Below are 21,321 nucleotides of genomic sequence, written 5' to 3' on the forward strand. Positions count from 1 at the left end.
CTTATAACAATCTGTTATAGATACACCCTTGGTCTTATTCCCATTTTTAATAACATACTGATGCAGCTTGTGGTACCTTACTCGTGTTTGGTTTCTTGCTTCCCCTATGTTTGTAACCTTATATAGACGATGTCCTTCAGTAAGGTTAAACTGTGGACTGTTTACTATGAACCCTATTATGTTCTGGTGGCCAGTGATGCACATATTTCAGGGGCCCATGCGTGGCTATTCCTCCGAATCTGACAGGCTTGGCGAGGATTTTTATCCAGCGTCCAAGTTTTAAAAACATCATTAGTTGTCCAATCCTGGACCTCCCCGTTCTGTATCTATTCTAAATTATGTTCCACTGGGGCCAGCATCCATGCTCCATACCCAGCACATACGGCAGCCGCACTTGCCTTTGCGGTTCGGCTGTTTAATAGATTGATGGTCTTTGCATGATCTCTCAAGGTGTGGGCTACCTGCAGTATCTCCCGTTCAGCCCCATACCCTCGTTGGGCATGCAGCTCGTTGTTATCTCTTTCTAACAGCCCTTTTAGGGTACGGGTTAAAGTACTGACTTGCCCGTCTATGGCCTGAAGGTCTATTGTGTTGACTGTTGAGACCCCAGCCGCATAGCCCACACCTACCATTTCTAATATGCCCCTCTTTCTCCTCGTCTTTTGGGTCACCATGAATTTCATGGTGTTTGCTTCTGGCCCTTTCAAGGCTCATAGTGTCAGATTCTTATATAGTGCCACCGTGCTGGGCCCACAGAAACTGGGGATAGTTATATCTGTCAGGTTTAGAAATACTGTTATCACCCACTGTTGCACCCCGAAGTGGATTCTGTCTTTCGTTCGTTTCATCACCAACCCACCCAGAGCCCCCCCACTCATATCTGGGCACACCAGGGATTCTGGTGGGGGGGGCAGTAGTAACAGGGGCTGTGGTAGTTGGTGGGGCTGTGGTGCTGGGTTTACCTCAGGGAGCAACCTCCCAGCACCACTCACCACTGGTCCCATTTGCACATTTGGAGGGCGGGCATAACTTCTGCTCATCCTGACCTTGCTGAGGTACTCCTGAGAATTGAGTGAACTGTGGTGCGCACCTATCTGCACCCCTTCCTTCCCGGTGCATTGTTTTGCCCCCCCCAGGCTACATGACATACCGCGGTCTCATTTACCCAAATTGTCAACTTTGTATAGGCCCATCCCCCCGGGTGTTTCAAGCCCTTTGTATACCGTTTTAGGTACATCATTCCGACGCTGCACTTTAAGTCTACTGTTGTTTCAACCGTCACCATCAGCTTTCCGGCATCACAACCAACGTCACCCAAATCCGTGTAATATACGCCTTGCTGTTCCTGAGTCGGATGTCCCTGTGTTATGGTAGCTTCTCCCAGGCTGTTGAGGATTGAGGCGCCTGTAAGATCTTTGAAATGAGCCACATTTTTCCTGTTGAGAGATTACAGCCTGGCGTCCCGGGGTTCAATTAGATTCTTCTTATTCTATTTCAACCAAATTGTTTGCACCGTTTCTCCGGACGTGTGCCTTTTCCCAGATCCATTTTATTATGGCAAGTACCCCTAGTATTCTTTCAGCTGGGACCAATGTTCATTGGCCCCCACCTTTCATATTTATACATGCACATGTGTCACCACTGTTTACCACCTCATATGGTCCGCTCCACCTTGGTGTGAATGCTGGTTTATCTGCCATTTCCTTAACCATTACCTTAGCCCTCACCTCGGGGATTATAACTGCGGTATTTGTTCCATCGTCTTCGTCCTCTTCTCTCTCTCTTTCTCGGACCTTCTGTCGCATACCTTTCAACTGCTCACTCAATTCCATCACATACTTCCCGATTCTATCTCAAAATGGTCCTAATTCGGCTCCTCCTGTCACTATTCCTTCTGGTAACCTCATTGCGCATCCGGTCATTAATTCATACGGGGTTAATCCGTGGTCCAGTTTGGGGTGGCGCGCAACCTCATTAATATTGTGGGTAGTAATTTTGGCCAGGATTGTCTGGTTTCCTGTATTCAAAAACAAGTGATAGTTTATAACTTATCTTAACATACAAGTGCTTGCAATTCAAGTTCTCGCAAATCATTTCCAAGGCTACTTCCATATCTTATCTCGTCTCCCCCAAATGGCACTTCTGTCTTTCATCAGAGAAAATGGCATTTTTCGATTCTTTCCAAACTTTTTAGTTTTATTTTTTTTTAAAGAGATCAGATTTTACAAATTTGCATACACTTGAACTGTAGGTTGGCATCATTGGTTAGTACCCACATTTAACATTTTATTTAGCGAGTCCTTTTGATGAAAAACATTTTTTCAATAGATCTGTGTCAGATCAACACAAAAAAAAATCGCAAACAGCAAAATAGTTTGAGGTTCAATTTTAAATGTATCTCAGTATTTTGCTGTGCCTTTTCTTAACCAGTGGTACTTGAAACCTTCACAACAAAATTAACTATTTACTGTTCCCATCCTAATTGCTGCTCCCCTTTTGTAGTATTGGTATTTATTTTTGAATTAAAAATGTCACATGGAAATACTGTTTTTTTTAAAATATTGGCATTCTCATTTATGCTTCTCGTTTAAACTTCTTATGTCGAAGTGATTCACAGATCACAGACTGCAAAGTGCTTATTTTATAATTATGTGCCTAATTTCTGTTTTAGAAGCTGAACATTAAAAAAACTCCAATCCAAGTAGGAATAGCATAAGTAGAAATCTTTTCCTCTGTAACTTCAAGATATATCGAGGAGAATCACCTGAAATATCTCAAAATCACAATTCAAATACTGTACTGCCAATCTTTTATTTAAATCACTTTTATTCTACAAAAAGGAAAACGAGGGTGCAGCTTCCCCCAGCCCATAGCCTGGAGAAACCCATGTAGGCTCTTTTTAAAGGCATACACTCTCCCTTCTCCTTTCTTTATCTCATTCCTCGACTAAATTTATTGTCTTTCAATCCAATGTAATCAATGATTACATGTTTTCTTTTGACAAGTAAGTGAGCGCGTCGGAACTTTAAAAAAAAACGAGACCACGCATTTTTTTTTTACTGTAATCCAATTAGAATGTCCAAATTTCTTGGCACCAGAGCTGAAGCTTCTGTGTCGGTTCTGTTTTCTCTTTTAATTATTTTTTTTAGCATGGCTGAAGGTTTTATCTTTTCTTGAACAAACCCATCCCTTGTGCATTTCGTCGCTCGGTAAATCACCATCATCAAAATAAATCCGCACCTGCGTTTCTAACTTAAAATGTAATTCAATTCTAGGTTCACACTTTCTTAAAACTTCTCACGTCTAGGACAACACTACAAAGGGTTAAAAACATTCAACTCTCTCTCTGAGCTGAAACAATTAGACAGCTACACCATTTTTCTTTTGTCTGAAAGCCTGTTTTTTTTTTTCAAATGAAAAATTCATTAACTCCCAACAACTTTTCATTCAACAAAGCTTTTTTTTTTCCTGGTTCCCTTGTTTTTCTTCGTCAGTCTCTGTCCCAACCATCCGGTGGGCGTCATTGTAGGCACTGACGTATTACCATTAACCCTGCTTTGGCTGTTTTCTTTCTTTTCTGTTTCTCCCACCATAATTTCTGTTTGGCCGGCTATATTTTAGGATCCCACCCATCACTTAACATAGTCATTATTAATCGGTTTCACTGTATCAGATATCACCTGTCCCTCTGCTTGGTTTCCCTCTACTTACATTTTTTTTACTACAACTATTACAGTTTTACAGCAAGAATATTTTTGGTTGAAATAAAGATTTATTTAACCAAGCTCTTCAGTTATTGATGAGAAGCTGGGTACCTTCCTGCTTGGCCACTTGGGGGAAGGAAATGGATTTTGGTGTGGTAATCTTTCTGGGCTGCTGTCACAGATACCTAACTACCAGATTAAATGTATTTGTAGAGACATACTGAAAGTTAAGTGTGGCTTTTGAAAGAACTCATATTATTGATTTTAAGAATCCATGTATGCCAACTACATTGGCAATGCTCCAATCGGCTGCATCAAAGTAATGTTGCTAATCAAAGGCAAAGGCAAAATTCAGTGAAATCCTGTTATATGGAAGTCAGGATAATTTAAGGATAATAAATTACATTCACATGCAAGGTGCAAATATGAATACTTAACAATAATACAAATACAAATTTACTTGCATAATTGTATGAATAAATACCTACACTTTGTAATTTTTAACCCAAATGTACAAGTGTTACTAAGTGGGCTTCATAATGGCAGATTCAAGGTTTATAACTATCTGTTTCGTGTTACGTTTTACACCAGAAATAGATTTATGCAGTAATTAAATTGATGATTTTACTTCAGAATCCTGTAATAAATGCTTGTGTTTGCAGGTTAGAAAGTATCTTCTGATGCTGGATGTTCGTAAAGATCATGTCAAATTTTGGCGCCCACAAATTCTGCTGATGGTTGCCAATCCTAGAACAAGTACTCAATTAATAAGTTTCATAAATGACCTAAAGAAGAGTGGATTGTATGTGCTGGGTCATGTGCAAAAAGGAAATTTGGGTAAGAAGTGCTGTTTTAATTTCCCCAATGCGGAGTGTGAATCCTGAATTGTTTCAATCTTTGAAAATTTCATATATCTTTTAAATGCTTTTACTGAATTTTTGTGCTTGCAAAGACGAGAGAACGTCATAGAATCTTACAACACAGGAGGCCATTTGGCCCATTGTGCGCGATTATCCAGTTCTTTTTTGAAAGTACTGTTCGATATGCTTCCACCACCCTTTCAGTCAGTGCATTCCAGATCATCATAACTCACTACGTAAAAATTCTCCTCTCCCCTCTGGTTCCTTTGCCAGTTGTGTCCTCTGGTTCCACCTGCTAGTGGCAACAGGTTTTCCTTATTTACTCTATCCAAACCCCTCATAATTTTGAACACCTCTGTTAATTTCTGCTCCAAGGAGAACAATCCCTGCTTCTCTAGTCTCTTAACTTATCACAGGGAAATGTTAGCACCTTCTCATTTCAGTCATTGTTGGGCTAAAGCACTACAGGTGTAATATGGGTTAGATGCAGAGTAAAGACAATGTGGCTTATGCCCAACAAAAAAGAAACACAATCTCTACTGAATTTGTGACATTTTTCATTTCCTATACCTGCCAACCTTTTGGGCTTTCTGAATGTCAGTTTAGGACCAATTAATGGGATCTGTATGCTGTTCACCCACTTTCTAGTTTACCCCATCCTTCTTGATGTAACACTCTGTGATTATTTCCCTTTTTTTTTATTCATTGGATGTGGGCCAGGCCAGCATTTAAAGCCCACCCCTAATTGAACTTGAGAAGGTGGTGGTGAGTCACCGTCTTGAGGGCAGTTAAGGGTCGACCACAGATGGCAGATTTCCTTCCTTTAAGGATATTAATGAACCAGATGAGTTTTTACGACAATCACTGTTACTGATACTAGTTTTTTATTCCAGATTCATTTAATTAACTGAACAGCTGAACATTCCACAGCTGCCGTGGTGGGATTTAAACTTGTGTCTCTGCATCATCCGTGCAGGCCTCTGGATTACTCGTCCAGTAACATAACCATTATGCTACCATACCCCATTGCCACTGCAGTACTCTAATATTATGCTTCCCTCACTGTAACACATCAGTATTTTTCTACACCTCTCACTGAAAGTTTCTGATGTCCCCACAACCTTCACTAACATTCTGATATACCCTGCAAAATGCTGCTTGTAACTGATTTATTCCTTACTGTAACATTCTCTCTTATTTATGCTAGGATCTGGCTGAAAGTTCCCAAACACATTAGACCCTTATACGTAGTAGAGACTCACTTCAAACTTGGGCCCATGGGGTGGATAGTCACCCACTGTGTTACCTAGTTTCCCTGATTGTCTGCCATCTGTGGTATATATCAACGATTTAGATTTGAATATAGGGAGTATGATTAAGAAATTTGCAGACGACACTAAAATTGGCTGTGTGGTTGATAATGAAGAGGAAAGTCATGGGCTGCAGGAGGATACCAATCTAGTGGTCAGGTGGGCAGAGCAGTGGCAAATGGAATTTAATTCAGAGAGTTTGAGGTGATGCACTTTGGGAGGGCTAATAAGGAAAGGGTATACAAATTAAACGTTAGGTCACTTAATAGTGTAGATGAACAAAGTGACCTTGGAGTGCTTGTCTACAGATCCCTGAAAGTAGCAGGCTAGGTGGATAAGGTGGGTTAAGAAGGCATACGGGATGCTTGCCTTTATTGGCTGAGGCATAGAATATAAGAGCAGTGAGGTTATGCTTAAATTGTATAATACTTTAGTTAGGCCACAGCTGGAGTACTGCGTGCAGTTCTGGTCGCCGTATTATAGGAAGGACGTGATTGCACTAGAGAGGATGCAGAGGAGATTTACTAGGATGCTGCCTGAAATGGAGAATCTTAGTTATGAGGACAGATTGGATAGGCTGGGTTTGTTCTCATTGGAACAGAGGAGGTTGAGAGGAGACCTCATTGAGGTGTACAAAATATTGAGGGGCCTGAACATAGTGGAGAGTAAGGGTCTATTTCCATCGGTGGAGGGGTCTATTACAAGGGGGCATAGTTTTAAGGTGGTTGGTGGAAGGTTTAGAGGGGGTTTGAGAGGGTGCTTCTTTACGCAGAGGATTGTGGGGATCTGGAACTCGCTGCCTAGAAGAGTGGTGGATGCAGAAACCCTCACCACTTTTAAGAGATGGTTGAACGGGCGCTTAAAGTGTCGTAACCTGCAGGGTTACAGACCTTGAGCTGATGATTGGGATTAGACTAGATGACCTTTTGTTGGACGGCGCAGATATAATGGGAAGTACTGCAGGGAATCGAATATGGTCAGGGTGATCTCTTGGACTAGTTTCGATCGCCTGGATGGGTCGGAGAGGAGTTTTCCCAGATTTTTTTCTCCCTAAATTGGCCTGGGTTTTTATCTGGTTTTTGCCTCTCCCAGGAGATCACATGGCTCCTGTTTGGGTGGAGTGTAGAATATTTCAGTATAAGGCGTGTCACATTTGTGTGAGGCGGACTGGTTGGGCTGGGTGCTCTTTGCCTTTACGTCATTGTTCATAGGTTTATATGTAATCTTCAGGGCTGCTGACCAAGGGCCGTGCGGCTCTTTGCCGGCCGGCGTGAACACGATGGGCCGAAATGGCCTCCTTCTGCGCTGTAAATTTCTATGTTTCTAAATATACCAAAATACACATTATTTGTTTTGAATATATATAGATTTGGGTGTCCTTGAGAAAAAACACAAAGCTAGCATGCAGGTACAGCAAGCAATAAGGAAGGCAAATGGCATGTTGTCCTTATTGCAAGGGGTTTGGAGTATAAGAGTAAGGAAGTCTTGCTACAATTGTACAGGGCCTTGGTGAGACCACATCTGGAGTACTGTGCACAGTTTTGGTCTCCTTATCTGAGGAAGGGATATACTTGCGTTAGGGGCAGTGCAATGAAGGTTCACTAGATTGATTCCTGTGATGAGAGGACTGTCTTATGATGAAAGATTGTGTAGAATGAGACAAGACTCTCTGGAGTTTAGAAGAATGAGGTGATCTCATTAAAACATACAAGATTTTGATGGGGATTGACAGGGTAGATGCTGAGAGATTGTTTCCCCTGAAGGTGTGTCTAGAACTTGGAGGAACTGTCCCAAGATAAGAGGTAGGCCATTTAAGACAGAGATGAGGAGGAATTTATTCACTCAGAGGGCTGCGAATCTTTGGAACTCTCTGCCCCAGAAGGCTGTGGATGCTGAATCTCTGAATATATTAAAGGCTGAGAAAGATAGATTTTTGGAGTCTAGGGGAATCAAGGGATATAAAGATCAGGCAGAAAAGTGGAGTTGAGGTCCATGATCAGCCATGATTTTATTGAATGGCGGAGCAGGCTCGAAGGGCCGCATGGCCTACTCCAGCTCTTATTTCTTATGTTCTTATAAATTCATTTATTATGGTTACATTCCTAGTGATTGATTTCAGCAGTATCTTTTTATACCAAATCATTTGAAGAAAATTCTATTGGCATAACATTTTACAGCACCGAAGGAGACCGTTCAACCCATCGTGTGTATATCGATTCTCTGAAAGTGCTATACATTTAGTTTAATTTTCCTGCCTTACCCCCATACCTTTTTTTGGGGAGGGGGGGCTTCAAATATTTATCTAGTTCCCTTTTTAAAAGCTAACATGGGTTTTTGTTTCTACCATGAAAATACATAGTAGTTACAACACAGTAACAATACATTGAGCACAATCAGTCTGTGTTAGTGTTTACTTTCCATTCAAGCAAATAGTTCTAATCAGATTTACCCATCCCGTTCCCATATCCCTTCAATCCATTTTCCATCAGCCACCTATCCATTCTCATCTTAAATGTTGACTTAGTTTCTCCCACCACCACTAACCCCAGAAGTGAATTCCACATCCTCACAGCTCTGTTTCTGATAGGGCTCTCTGCACTGTGGGTTTTTTTTGTCTTCTTGGCTCTCGCTTCTTTATTTTGGCGGTGATCTTAAATTTATACCTTCTAGTCACTGATTCACCAACCAATAGAAATAGTTTTTCCCTATTTACTTCATCAAAACCTCATAATTTTTGAGCACTGCTGTCCGATCTCCTCTTAATCTTCTCTATTCTAGTGGAATGCCCCATTTTCTCAATTCTTCCCTCATAACTTAGGCCTCTCGCCCTGATATCTTAGTGAATGTCTTTCTTCAGCATCCTCTGCACTACTTCCCTATCCAGGGATGTCTGATTGTGGTTAAAACCTCTATTTATTCTGTCTTTCCTCCACTCTCTAGGATGCATGCCCCTTCTCCCATTAATTTGTTTTTTTTGCTCTGTGTCCTTTTTCTCCTCATTGTTAAGCACCCCTTTGCGAATGGCACCAAATGCAAGTTGTTGTTTCTAGTCTGGATGCCTCAATGCCACACAACCTTCTACATTTACCCACTGAGCTAATGAAGTACTATAATGATTAGCTTTAATCATAGAAAGCTGGTCTGGTTCAGAATGCAGGACATTACAGAAAATTACAAACATAGAATCTACAATACAGAACTGTGGAAGCAAGTCATCCTCGATATGAGGGACTGCCTATGATGAGGATGCATGCCATCATGGCCTGGTGCCTTTTCTACTTCGAGTTCTATCATTTTTTTCAGTACTGCCACCTAACCTTCAGTTAACCGTGTTTTATTGTTGCATCTCACTGTCTTGTACCCTTTCACTCCCACTACCACACTCTTCTGTGTGGTAAAGTACTTATTTAATGTCTTTGTTATTCCTGAGAATACCCTCCATTAGAAGATGTCCTTTTTCATCTGTAATAGAACTTGCCTTTTTTTAAACCTATTCTTTTACTTTTCATGTGCTTCCAAAATACTTTATGTTCCCGACACATGTTTATTAATATCCCCTTTTAATGTTTTGCTTCCCCTCTATATTTTCTAAACTTTGCTTTTATTTTATAATATTAGCACGAGATTTATTATAAATACTCTTTTCTAAATCTTCTAATTTTAATGTCTACTCATGCAAGGAACTCCAGCTTTTGCTACACCTCCTTTACTACTTGTGGGAATATGTCTAATTTTTATCCTAATCATCATCTGTTTGAAAGTTTTACATGGCCTGCCCACTGTCTTATCTTCCAGTTATCTTTCCAGTTTATCTAGAAGTTTATTTTACATCCACAGCTTTACATATTCTGCTGTGCCAGAAAATATCATACGCTCACTGCTTGACAAGATTTAATTTGCAGCCATTTTATAGACTTGTGTTATAATGTTGCAGTACCTTGCCACTGGACCAAGACCTAGCTCTGTCAAGCCTGTGTGGTGGCTGATGTGCAACGGTCACCACTCGTTAAAAAAAATCCACACACAGGCATCTTCCACCCTTCAGGATGTAGTTCAGGACCTGGAATATTAGGTCCATTGAAATACCTGTGAACTCATCCTTTTTTTGGCATGGAAGCAAGTCATCCTCGTTCGAGGGACCGCCTATGATGATGATAATCTTTCTTCTCCAGTGGTAGAAAACTGGTACTCCAATATTTCAACTCTATTCCACAGGCCGCATGGACTTGCAGATGTGACTAAAAGATCATGCTTCACAAAATAATGATAAACACGAAATAGTAACTTTTAAAAATTGTAATATGTAATCTATAACTATTTTAAAGATCAAAGTTTGAAATACCTTCAACTACAGTACATGTACAGCACTTACCAGGAGCTTTGAACATCTACTTGTAGATTTTTATTAATAATCACCCTCAAGCCCAATATGACCTTGAAACAGATTTATTATAATAGTTTTAGAAGTCATTGTCACTAAGTGCTATGAAGGTTTTTTTTCTTAACGACTGTACTAAGTTGTTAAGAAAACCCCTTCATAAGCCATAAAGCAGTAACTCGCTTTTTAAAAAAACAGTTGTATTTTATGGCAAAATCTGATCATTTTAAATGGGAGGAGTGAAATGCTGTGCTGCTGCAGCCTGACAAAAGTACAGCCAATACATTGAAGAGTCTCCATAATTTGAGATGGAGTATGTTACATTTTGATTTGATTTGCTGTGGAATTTCCCTAGACTGTTGTGGGAATTATCCAAAATTGAAAATATCTGTTCCTAATATAAAATCATACAGCAGAGAAGGAGGCCTATCGTGCCTGTGCCAGTTCGTCCCACTCCCCTGCTCTTTCCCTGTAACCCTGCAAATTTTTCCTTTTTAGATATATATCCACTTCCCTTTTGAAAGCTACTATTGAATCTACTTCCACTGCCCTTTCATGCAATGCATTCCAGATCATCATAACTCACTGAGTAAATCGATTTCTCCGCATCTCCCCTCTTGCTTTTCTGCCAAGTATTTCAAATCCGGATACCACCGATCTTCCTGCTGGTGAAAACTGTTTTCCCTATCTACTCTATTGTAGCCCTCATAATTTTAAACAACCTCTGTTAAATTTCCTTTGATCTTCTTTGCTCTAAGGAAAACAATCCCAGCTTCTCCAGTCGCTCCACAACACAACCCTGGTACCACTCTGGTAAATCTGCTCTGCACCGTCTCCAGGGCCTTGACATTCTTTCCAAAGTGCTGTGCCCAGTATTGGCCCAGCTGAGTTTTATGAACCAGTAATTCATAAAGATTTAACATCACTTTGTACTCAGTGTCTCTATTTATAAAATCAAGGATTCCATATGCTTTTTTAACAGCTTTATCAACTTGTCCTCCCACCTTTAAAGATTTGCGTGTGTGAACCCCCAGGTCTCTGTTCCTCCATCCCTTTAAGATTGTACCATTTAGTTCCTATTGCCTCTCCTCATTTTCCTTCAAAAATGCATCATTTCACAATTCTTTGCATTAAATTTTGACTTGTGCCTGTCCATTTCATCAGTCTGTATATGTCCTCCTGAAGTCTGTTACTATCCTCCTCACTCTTTACTACATTTCCAAACTTTGGAATGATGCCCTTTATATCCAACTCCAGGTCATTAATATACATCAAAAAGAGCAGTGGTCCCAATACTCTCCCACAGGGGATACCACTGTACACTTCACTCTAGTCTGGAAAACAACCATTCGCTACTACATTCTGCTTTCTGTCTCTCAGCCAATTTTGTTTCCATGCTGCACTTATTGAAAGCCTTTTGAAGGTTCATCTATACAACATCAACCCTGTCTATTATTTCATCGAAGAACTCAATCAAGTTAGTCAGGCACATTTTACCTTTAACAAATCCATGTTGGCTGTCATTTATTAACCCATGTTCTTCTAATTAATTTTGTTTCGGGTTATTGTCTCCACCCCGATGATAGGCTGACTAGTTAGTAGTTACCTGGTTTATCTTTCGTGCCTTTTTTGAACAGGGTTGTAACATTTGCATCCCTCCAGTCCTCTGCCACCACTGCCAAATCCAAGGAGGATTGAAAGATTGTGGCTAGAGACTCCACTATTTTCACCTTTGCTTCCCACACTGCACTTGCCTGGTTTCACTCTTATCTATCTAATCATAGCCAGAAAATCACCTGTAATGGCTTCTCTTTAAGCCGCCGCATCATTACCTCTGGTGTCCCCCAAGAATCTATCCTTGGCCCTCTCCTATTTCTCATCTACATGTTGTCCCTTGGCGACCTTATCCGAAAACACAGCATAAGTTTCCACATGAATGCTGATGACACCCAGCTCTACCTCACTCCCACTTCTCTTGACCCCTCCTTGGTCTCTAGATAGTCAGACTGCTTGTCTGGCATCCAGTTCTGGATGAGCAGAAATTTTCTCGTTCCCTAGCTACTGACTCCATCCCTTTCCCTAACTTCCGTCTGAGGCTGAACTAGACTGTTCGCAACCTTGGTGTCATATTCAACCCTGAAATGAGCTTTCAACCACATATCTACAGCATAACTAAGACCGCCTATTTCCACCTCCGTAACATGACCCATCTCCGCCCTTGCCTCAGCTCATCCACTGCTGAAGCCCCTGTTTGTTACCTCTAGACTTGACTATTCCAACGCACTCCTGGCTGGCCTCCCACATTCTACTCTACGTAAACTAGAGATGATCCAAAACTCAGCTGCCCATGTCCTAACTCGCACTGTGTCCCGCTCACCCATCACTCCTGTGCTCGCTGTCCTACATTGGCTTCCAGTTAAGCAACGCCTTAATTTCAAAATTCTCATCCTTGTTTTCAAATCCCTCCATGGCCTCGCCCCTCCCTATCTCTCTAACCGCTGTGGGCTTTGTAACCCACAACCCACCGAGATGTCTGCGCTCCTCTAATTCTGCCCTTTTGAGCATCCCTGATTATAATCCCTCAACCATTGGTGGCTGTGCCTTCTGTTGCCTAGGCCCGAAGCTCTGGAATTCCCTGCCTAAACCATTCCACCTCTCTACCTCTCTTTCCTCCTTCAAGACGCTTCTTAAAACCGACCTCTTCGACCAAGCTTTTTGACACCTGCCCTAATTTCTCCTCCTGTGGCTTGGTGTCAATTTTTTTGTCTCTTAATACTCCTGTGAAGCGCCATGGGACATTTCACTACGTTAACGGCTCTATATAAATGCAAGTTGTTGTTGTTAATCGGCCCACCTTTTCTTTAACTATTCTTTTACTCTTTTTATATGTCTATAAAAGACTTCTTCGCTTCACTGTTCCCTTTTATGTTACCTGCCAATCGTTTCTCATATATTCTCTTTGCTCTTATTTCCTTTTTCAGTTCTCCTCTGCGCTCTCTGTATTTATCTTGATTCTCTACAGTATTATCAACCTGACATTATGAACTCATAAGCCTCCGTTTTCTGTTTCATTTTAACCTCAATTTCTTTAGTCATCCAGGGAGTTCTAGCTTTGGGTGCCCTTCCTTTCCGCCTTATAGGAAGATGTCTATATTTTGTACTTGAATTATATCTTCTTTGGAGGCCTCCCATTGCTCATTTACTGTTTTACCTGTCAATATTTGTTTCTAATCCACCTGGGCCAGATCCCTTTCCAACTCATTGAAATTAGCACTCTTCCAGTTGAATATTTTCACCTTTGATTGTTCCTTATCCTTTGCCATAACTACTCTGAAGTTAATGGTGTAGTGATTGCTGTTTTCCCAAGTACTCTTCCACTGAAACATGTGCCACTTGCCCCACTTCATTCCCCAGAGCTCGATCCAACATGGTTTCCTTCCTCGTTGGGCTGCAAACAAACTGATCAAGAACGTTCTCTTGTCCACATTTCACGAATTCCTTCCTCTCTTTGCCATTTACATTTTTTTTCCAAGTCCATAATAGGATAATTGAAGTCCTCCATTATCACTACTCTATTGTTTTTGCATCTTTTTGAAATTTGCCTGCAAATTTGCTCCTCTGTCTCTTTCTCACTATTTGGTGGCCTGTCATACACAGCCAACAGTGTAACAGCTCCTCTTCTGTTCCTTAATTCCAACCAAATAGGAATCCTCAAGCACATTATCCCTTTCCAGGGCTGTAACAGTGGGCTCAATTTTCCCCAAAGCTGTTTTTTGGCGTACTTGAAGAGTTATGCCCTTTTTTAAGGGCCCAAGTACGCCAAAATAAATGTTCTAAGTTTCCCCGATTGATTTCTTCAGTTTGGCGCTGCCTAGTCTGTCGTTTAGTTTTGGAGGTGGAGCCTTGATCTGTGCCAAAAAGATTGGGTTGCCACAGTAACCAGGGACACAATATGGGCAGAGGCTGGAAAGTGAAACAGCCAGCTCGCAACCTGCACAAGCACCTTAAAATACATTGTAGCAGCTTAAAAACACATTAACATACATTGCAGCAACTTACCTCTATTAAAATTATTAAAGTCCAGTCCGTTCCCCCCCCCCCCCCGCCCCTCCTGATGCCGGTGTCGATCCCCGCTGCTATCTCAGGCCGAACAGCCTGCCGGTCCGCTCCCCCACACCTATCCCAGGCCGACTGGCCTCCTCCCTCCCGGTCCCTGCACCTAACTATACCCAAAAGGCTCCCCCCTTCTCTTCCCCCTCTTTCTTACCTCTCCTGTTGCTGCTGTCCTGGCATCTGCTGCACTTACCTGCGCCAATTTCCTTATCTGCGCCGATTTCCTTACCTTCGCCGATTTCCTTAACTCTCCAGAGACCATATATGCTGGTCAAACTTCCCTAAATGGCCAGAATTGACGTGGGTGGCAGGTTATGCTCCCTTTGGCTGAAAAAAAGAGGAATCTTAAAAAAAAATCATAACTAAACACTGGTGCAAATTGATCGGGGAAACCTGTGGGTTTTTTTAAACTTAGGCCAAAAAAACGCGCAAATCACTGGGGAAAATTGGGCCCAGAGTATCTTTGAATACTGCCACCAGCCCCCTATATTTTTTCTTTTGCTATTTCTCCTGAATACATATCATGTTCTGCTACTACTTTCATCACTATTTGATGTTGAGCTAATTTGTTCAATGTTGTGAAGTAATGCTTAAAAATAAAAGTGGTTGGTTTTATCTCAAATAACCACGGGGCAAATAACTAATCATTTCAAAAACAAGAGGTGTACTTTTATTAGCACATTTTGCACATAACCTTGCTGCATATGAAACTGTCTGTGCTGATTTATTGTGACAGCATGATGTACACCATTTTTATTGCTGAGCCAGGTTCTACAAAATTACATTTGTTTAAAATATATTTCATCATGCAGCTGTGATTTGATGACTTGATTTGTGAACAGATATAAATCTTTTCAGATTTGTTGCTATTGCGCATATTTTATCCAGTAAACCATATGGATGGTGGTCACTCTTGTTTGAGAGCTGTGTCTCAAATAGCAGGCTGTGCGTTGTCTACTTTGAACCTGTATTCTTTAATTAGCAAACGTTCCACATCTTGGTTAGGGTGCCAGATGAAAGGATGTTGAGCATTGATGAGGCAGGGGGAACTAATGATAAGCAGCTCACCTTGCTTGATTTGGTAACATTAGTAACAGTCATGTAGAGATCCCAAATCCAGGCAAGTGTGAATATTTAACTCCACGACTTGATATATAAAAAACACATTATATTGCAAGATTTGATCATTGTATTGAAACTCTGCTGTTGTCCATTCAGTGCCTTGCAGCGGCCATTAAGTGTGGTCATTAATCACCTGAGTAAGACAGATAATTCAGCAGTAGCCAGAAGGGGGAAGTAGCTCCCATTGCAATGTTTCTCATATACTACAAAAACTTTGCATCATTCTAAAAGTATTTAACACAACATTTTATAATATAAAATGGCTGGTGTGATTTCAGTTTGCATTTCACAAGTACTAGAATCATTTCCAACTGTTTGTCATTCTTTAGTTTCTGTTTAAATACAGGGTAAATAAAAGTCTGTATACGAACAAGTGAAATTATTACTAACTGAAACACCCATATGTTCTGCTTTTTAGATGAGATGCCTTCTGACCCTCTTCAAGCACAGTATGACTCCTGGTTAAGCTTGGTTGATGCGCTGAATGTAAAATCATTTGTCAGCCTTACACTCTCTGACTCAGTACGTCATGGAGTTCAACATCTTTTATTCATCTCTGGTCTAGGTAAATAACCCCCAAAAAACAATTCATTTTATACAAATGTTCACATAAATTTTATTTATTCTTGGCTAGCCAGTTAGGGCGAACTTGCATCGGTAGTTATCATCTTGATACAGTAAGTTCCTGTGTTTATGTTGTCCTGTTTTGTAGGTGGAATGAGACCCAATACCCTTATCCTTGGTTTCTATGATGATTGCATGCCTGAGAATGGTTTACAACGAATTTCAGCATTTTCAGACAACAGTTCTTCTGTCATCAATGAACAAGATTCCAGCCTTCATTTTCCTCCAGTCAGAGATGCTTGGTCTTCCAAGGCACTATCAGGCAAAGAGTATGTGGCCATTATTTCTGATTCCATCAAAATGTTAAAAAATGTTTGCTTAGCCCGATACTTCTGCCAGCTAAACAAAACCGATCTATTCAGTCGCAAGAACTATGAAGTCTCCATTGATGTGTGGCCACTCAATCCACTTCGTCCTGACAGTGCTAATTATGTTGACACTTGCAGCCTGTTTCTGTTACAAATGGCATGTATTCTTAACATGGTACGCTCCTGGAGGTCGGCCAAACTACGTATTTTTCTATGTGTTGAGTCTGGAAACAGTGTTGGGGAGCATGAAAAGAAGTTAAAGCAGCTTTTAAGTCAGTTACGTATCAAAGGTTCAATTCAAACTCTGCACTGGGATAGCGTTGCTGCCCTTCATTGGCACAAGCAGATGCCTCAAGAAGGTGGCAGTGAGGGTAGTTTTGCAAATAATTTCCCATCAAATGCAATGAAAATCTCAGATGACTATTTGATGGCTGTAAACAACATGATTTTAGAGCAGGGCACCCATCCAGCTATCCGATTTCTCTATCTGCCACGGCCTCCTGCAGACATTACGCTGCATGAAAGGTATCTAGAGCAGCTCGATATCATGACCAAAAACCTAGGACCCACTCTGTTAATTCATGGAATTAGTGCAGTCGTCAGTACAGATCTTTAGCTCATCCATTTTAACCCATTGATTGTAAAGGTTATTAAATACTATATATAGTAGTATTCTTAAGTTGCTAGTAAAAATGCAAGCTTGGAAAAGTTTGATGTGCAAAAAGCCTAATTGTACAAATGATGACACTTTTTAAAATCTGAGCAAAAGCATTAAGCTCTGTTGCTTCAGCACAGTTTTTAGTACAGTTTTCCTTATTCTTCTAACTTTTCTCAAAATAAGACAGAGGTGTTATGTTTTCACTGTATCCATCCACACATACTACAACTTGTAAACACCACTTCGCTAGATCTGATGAAACCTCATAAGTGTCTTATCGGACATCGAATTAATTTGCAAATGGGCTCTTTGACCTGTCAATATGTCTGAGTTACATGTAAGAGGTTCTGTTCCACCTCCAGAAAGTGCAACAAAAAAATCACCAAATTTTATTCCGTGTTCACTAGTTCCTTCATCAGACACTGGGTTCATGTATGAACCATCTGTGTTTTACATATCTGTTCCAAGGGATATTTGATGTTGGCAACAATAATCTGAGACTTTTAGTTGAATTATTGCTAAATCTCAGGTTGGATATTTTTACCATAGTAGGAACATTTTGAGATGTGAGAAAAGCTAAGTTTGTTATTTGAAAAATGGTCTAAGACTTAGTGCAGGCTCAAAACACATGTCTAAAATATTTCACAGTGAACAAATGGTGCTAAAGTCAAACATCATGCCTCTTTGTTTACATTTTTAATGGCACTTTGTATGTTTACTACCATTTTTGCCATAATATTTTGACTATTTTTCAATAATTTCTATTACCTCCTTTTTGTAGGAAGATTTTGATGATCACTTTTCAAATTATAAGTTATACTTTTTAGTCTTTTGATCCAAAAGATGTTTTTTCTGGCTCTATATTATCAAAGCAGTCTGATTAGATGCATCACAGCAGAGGTTGCGACTGCAGTTCACATACAGTAACTCGAAAGTCATTTCTACTGGCTTAAAGATGGTAGACCAGGGTGTCCAACATGTTTGCCTTTCTAAGCCTACCATGGAGCCTTGGGAGCACATACAACATTTTAAATCAATGGACCCATTAATTTGCGCATATTTCACATTGTTTTCTGATTTAGAATGAATCCATCAATGCTGTAAACCTCCAGCCCCACAAAATGCAAACCGGTTAAGTCAGCAAATATAAAAATACAAGCACCAGTTGGCCTGAGCTACCTGGGCTGGTTTGCCAGGGCTCTAGTTTGCACACGGCTTACCAATTGTAGTTTGACCATTGCAACAGGTGCATTTGTGAATTATGCATTCTTACCTGTTGCTTTACTTATCCATATATTTTTGTAATACCTGATACAAATAATATAAGTTATGGTATTCATAAATATTAAATCAGAAACTGTATGTATGCTAAATTACTGTTTTTTTTTTAAAAAGGGGACAAATTACTTGATGTTAAACATAAGCTTGAAGTTTAAAAAGGTAATTTGTTTTTAATTGTGCACAACAGGAAACCAATTGTTACAAATGGCACAGAGGTTTTGTAAAGATTGGAGCACCAAGTATCACATAGCTAATCGGTAGCCTAATCATACCTCAGCGGGGCTTGTATGTGAGACAATTTGAAAAATCAGCCAAGAAATGTTCCTGTTGTATTAATCAATACAGTAAGGATGTACTAGTGTCTGAATATATCTACTAGTACATCAGGTTGGTTACTTGCCCAAAGATATTGGTCTCCATCTGACAGACTGGTGATTTTAAGCCCAGCTTCTATTTACTATGCAAGTTTTTACAGTGGGAATTTTGAGCTAGTACAGATTTGATGGATATCTTCAAGGCAAATGTTCCCTGTACCTGAATGTGTAATGATTTTTGTTGAATTAATACATTTTATTGTCTTTGTAGATTTTGTTCATTTATATGCTTGTTTCCTTTTTATACAAGCGAACTGTTTGACAGACAGTGAAAGAGAATTTATCAAGCCGTACTTTTTAGTACCTGGAAATTCAAAACATGCCAAGTAACTGCCTTTCCCAGCTTGAACTTCATCAGTGTTCCTATTGGAACAACAATGTAATACCTTTATAAATGGATCCAGTTTCAAAAGTCTGGTGGAAAAGTATGTGGATTTACCAAATTGGTGTTGATAGAAATGAAGATGCAGTGGACTGACTTCAGGTAGTTGATGTTGGTTCAATTGTGCACATTAGCTGTTCTTTGCTTTTAAAAAAAGTTACTTGCTTTTGAGGCGGGGCAAGGGAGGAAATCTCAAGGAATCATTTCAGACAATTGAATTACTTATGTTAATTGCAAAACAATTATGTGTTCATTTAAACCGATCAAAAATAGAAATGAATTGTAAATACCTATCAACATTGCTGTACATTTACCACCAACACATTGAAGCATACCAAGTGCAGAAGTTTTTCTTATCAACTGCGAATGAAAAGTACCTTTCTTTAAAATCTAGTATGAAATGAGCTTTAGTGAAATTATGCTGCACTGCGTTATGAGCGAGATCAATTGGACCCTCATTTACAGTGCTCTTCATTGTAAGCCGTTCTCTGCCAGTTCAAGTCCACGAGCGCTGTTTCTTCACCTGGTACGTTGCAAGCCTCTTCATGCTGGCACTGATGCGCCTTGTCTTTAGACTGGTATCTGCACTATTGCTTCTTTTCATGTTAATGCTGAGCCTCCTTTGCAACCTTGAGTCTTAAGTGAATCTAATTGGTGCACCTGTTCCCAGGCCTTTTCCTTCATTGCTTGTCGCACTAACTCTCGCTCGAGATCTGCATCTCCCATTATCATTTTAAATGTTGCTGTATGTTCCTGCTAAATGTACTTTGAATTTAAAAATTTGAACAGCCTATTTTGGTTGGATAATGATATTCCAATACCACATTTAGGCTGCTTCAGCTGCCCTGTTCTTCACCAGGAACCACTCCCATAAGTGATCCTTTATTCCCTATGTAGTATGATCTTATATGCGCAATATCTGGTTATGCCTGGGGAAGGGGTTAAACAAACAACCTTGCTATTTTAATTTGCTCACCCCTAATGTGTGATTTTTGTACAAAAGCTATTAGACCAAGCTACTTGTGCTATAAACTACTAAAATACAAAATAATCAGTGGCAAAAAAATAATACAAAGGGTTTACGACTACAGAATGTTTTAACTTTTACAGAATTTGCTTACTGCAGGCTCAGTACAACAATGATAAAAGTCGCATCACTTCACTTGTACTTTTAATAATACTGAACCTGCAGCAGTGTCTAACATACAACATACACGTGAGGTTTAATTTCCCCACCACAAAGCCTTCAGGTAGTCATCAATGGAACCAGAGAGCTGATGAATAGGGGAATACCACTTCCTCTGGCAGGGCATCAATTCCAAGGGGTCATTAATTTAAGATCATCGCTGAGAGTGACGAGAGACATTTGAAGAGAATTTTTTATGCAGAAAGTTGTTCAAGCTTGGAATGTTTTGCCACAGGGAGTAATTGAGCCAGAGACCATTGCATATTTTAATGCAAGAGTGGATAAATATTTGAAGTAGAGGGACATTGTTACAAAGAGAGAGCAAAGCTGTGGGATTCATTTCAAATTTCTCTGGCAAAGAGCCGTCACAGACATAGTTGGCCGAATGATCTCCTTCTGTGCTGTGAACTCTGGTTCGATGAATTGAGAGAATACTGCCAACTATATTTCTCGCACCTTATGATGCATCCTCTTGCCGTGAGAGCCAAGTTACTTGACTTTAAGTTTGACAGGCGTTTAGAACCAAAGAAACAGTGATGCCTGGCTTGCTTAAGTTGACTGTGATTGCTCATCTTTAGGCTTTGCTAGCCTCCAGGGCTGTAACATTCTGCCATTGGTCCAAAGGGAAAAATCAAAACAATCGATATGGTTGCTTGCTGTCATCTGCCTTAACAAATGCTAGTCCTTGTGACATTTCCAGCTGCACATAGGGAATATGGATTCTCACCTAATCCAAAGAGACAGCAACAGCAGTAAGAAAGTTAAGGTGACTACCAAAATCCTATAAATAGATGCTAAAAAGTAGCCTTCCTTGAAAATGATTTGAAATGATGACCTATCTCCTTGTATATCACTATATATAAGCTCTACGGATTTACTGACTAGGTTGACACTCCAGTGCAGTGCTGAGGGAATGCTGCACTGTCGGAGGTGCCGTCTTTTGGATAAGACGTTAAACCGAGGCCCTGTCTGCTCTCTCAGGTGGATGTAAAAGAACCCATGTCACTATTTCGAAGAAGAG

At 40.3% G+C, this 21,321-nt stretch overlaps 1 protein-coding gene across 1 annotated transcript in view; it reads left to right on the forward strand.

Moving 5' to 3' along the window:
* Nucleotides 1-17,755, forward strand: part of LOC139266232 (solute carrier family 12 member 9) — a 91,042-nt gene extending 73,287 nt beyond the window's left edge. Inside the window, exons 9-11 of the mRNA XM_070884061.1 lie at nt 4,367-4,541; nt 15,906-16,052; nt 16,200-17,755. Coding sequence (XP_070740162.1) covers nt 4,367-4,541; nt 15,906-16,052; nt 16,200-17,035 — 1,158 coding nt within the window. The 3' untranslated portion in view covers nt 17,036-17,755. The remainder of the gene's footprint in view (nt 1-4,366; nt 4,542-15,905; nt 16,053-16,199) is intronic.
* Nucleotides 17,756-21,321: the final 3,566 nt, after the last annotated feature.

This window comes from Pristiophorus japonicus, chromosome 6, assembly GCF_044704955.1.
Source record: "Pristiophorus japonicus isolate sPriJap1 chromosome 6, sPriJap1.hap1, whole genome shotgun sequence".
Taxonomy (NCBI): domain Eukaryota; kingdom Metazoa; phylum Chordata; class Chondrichthyes; family Pristiophoridae; genus Pristiophorus; species Pristiophorus japonicus.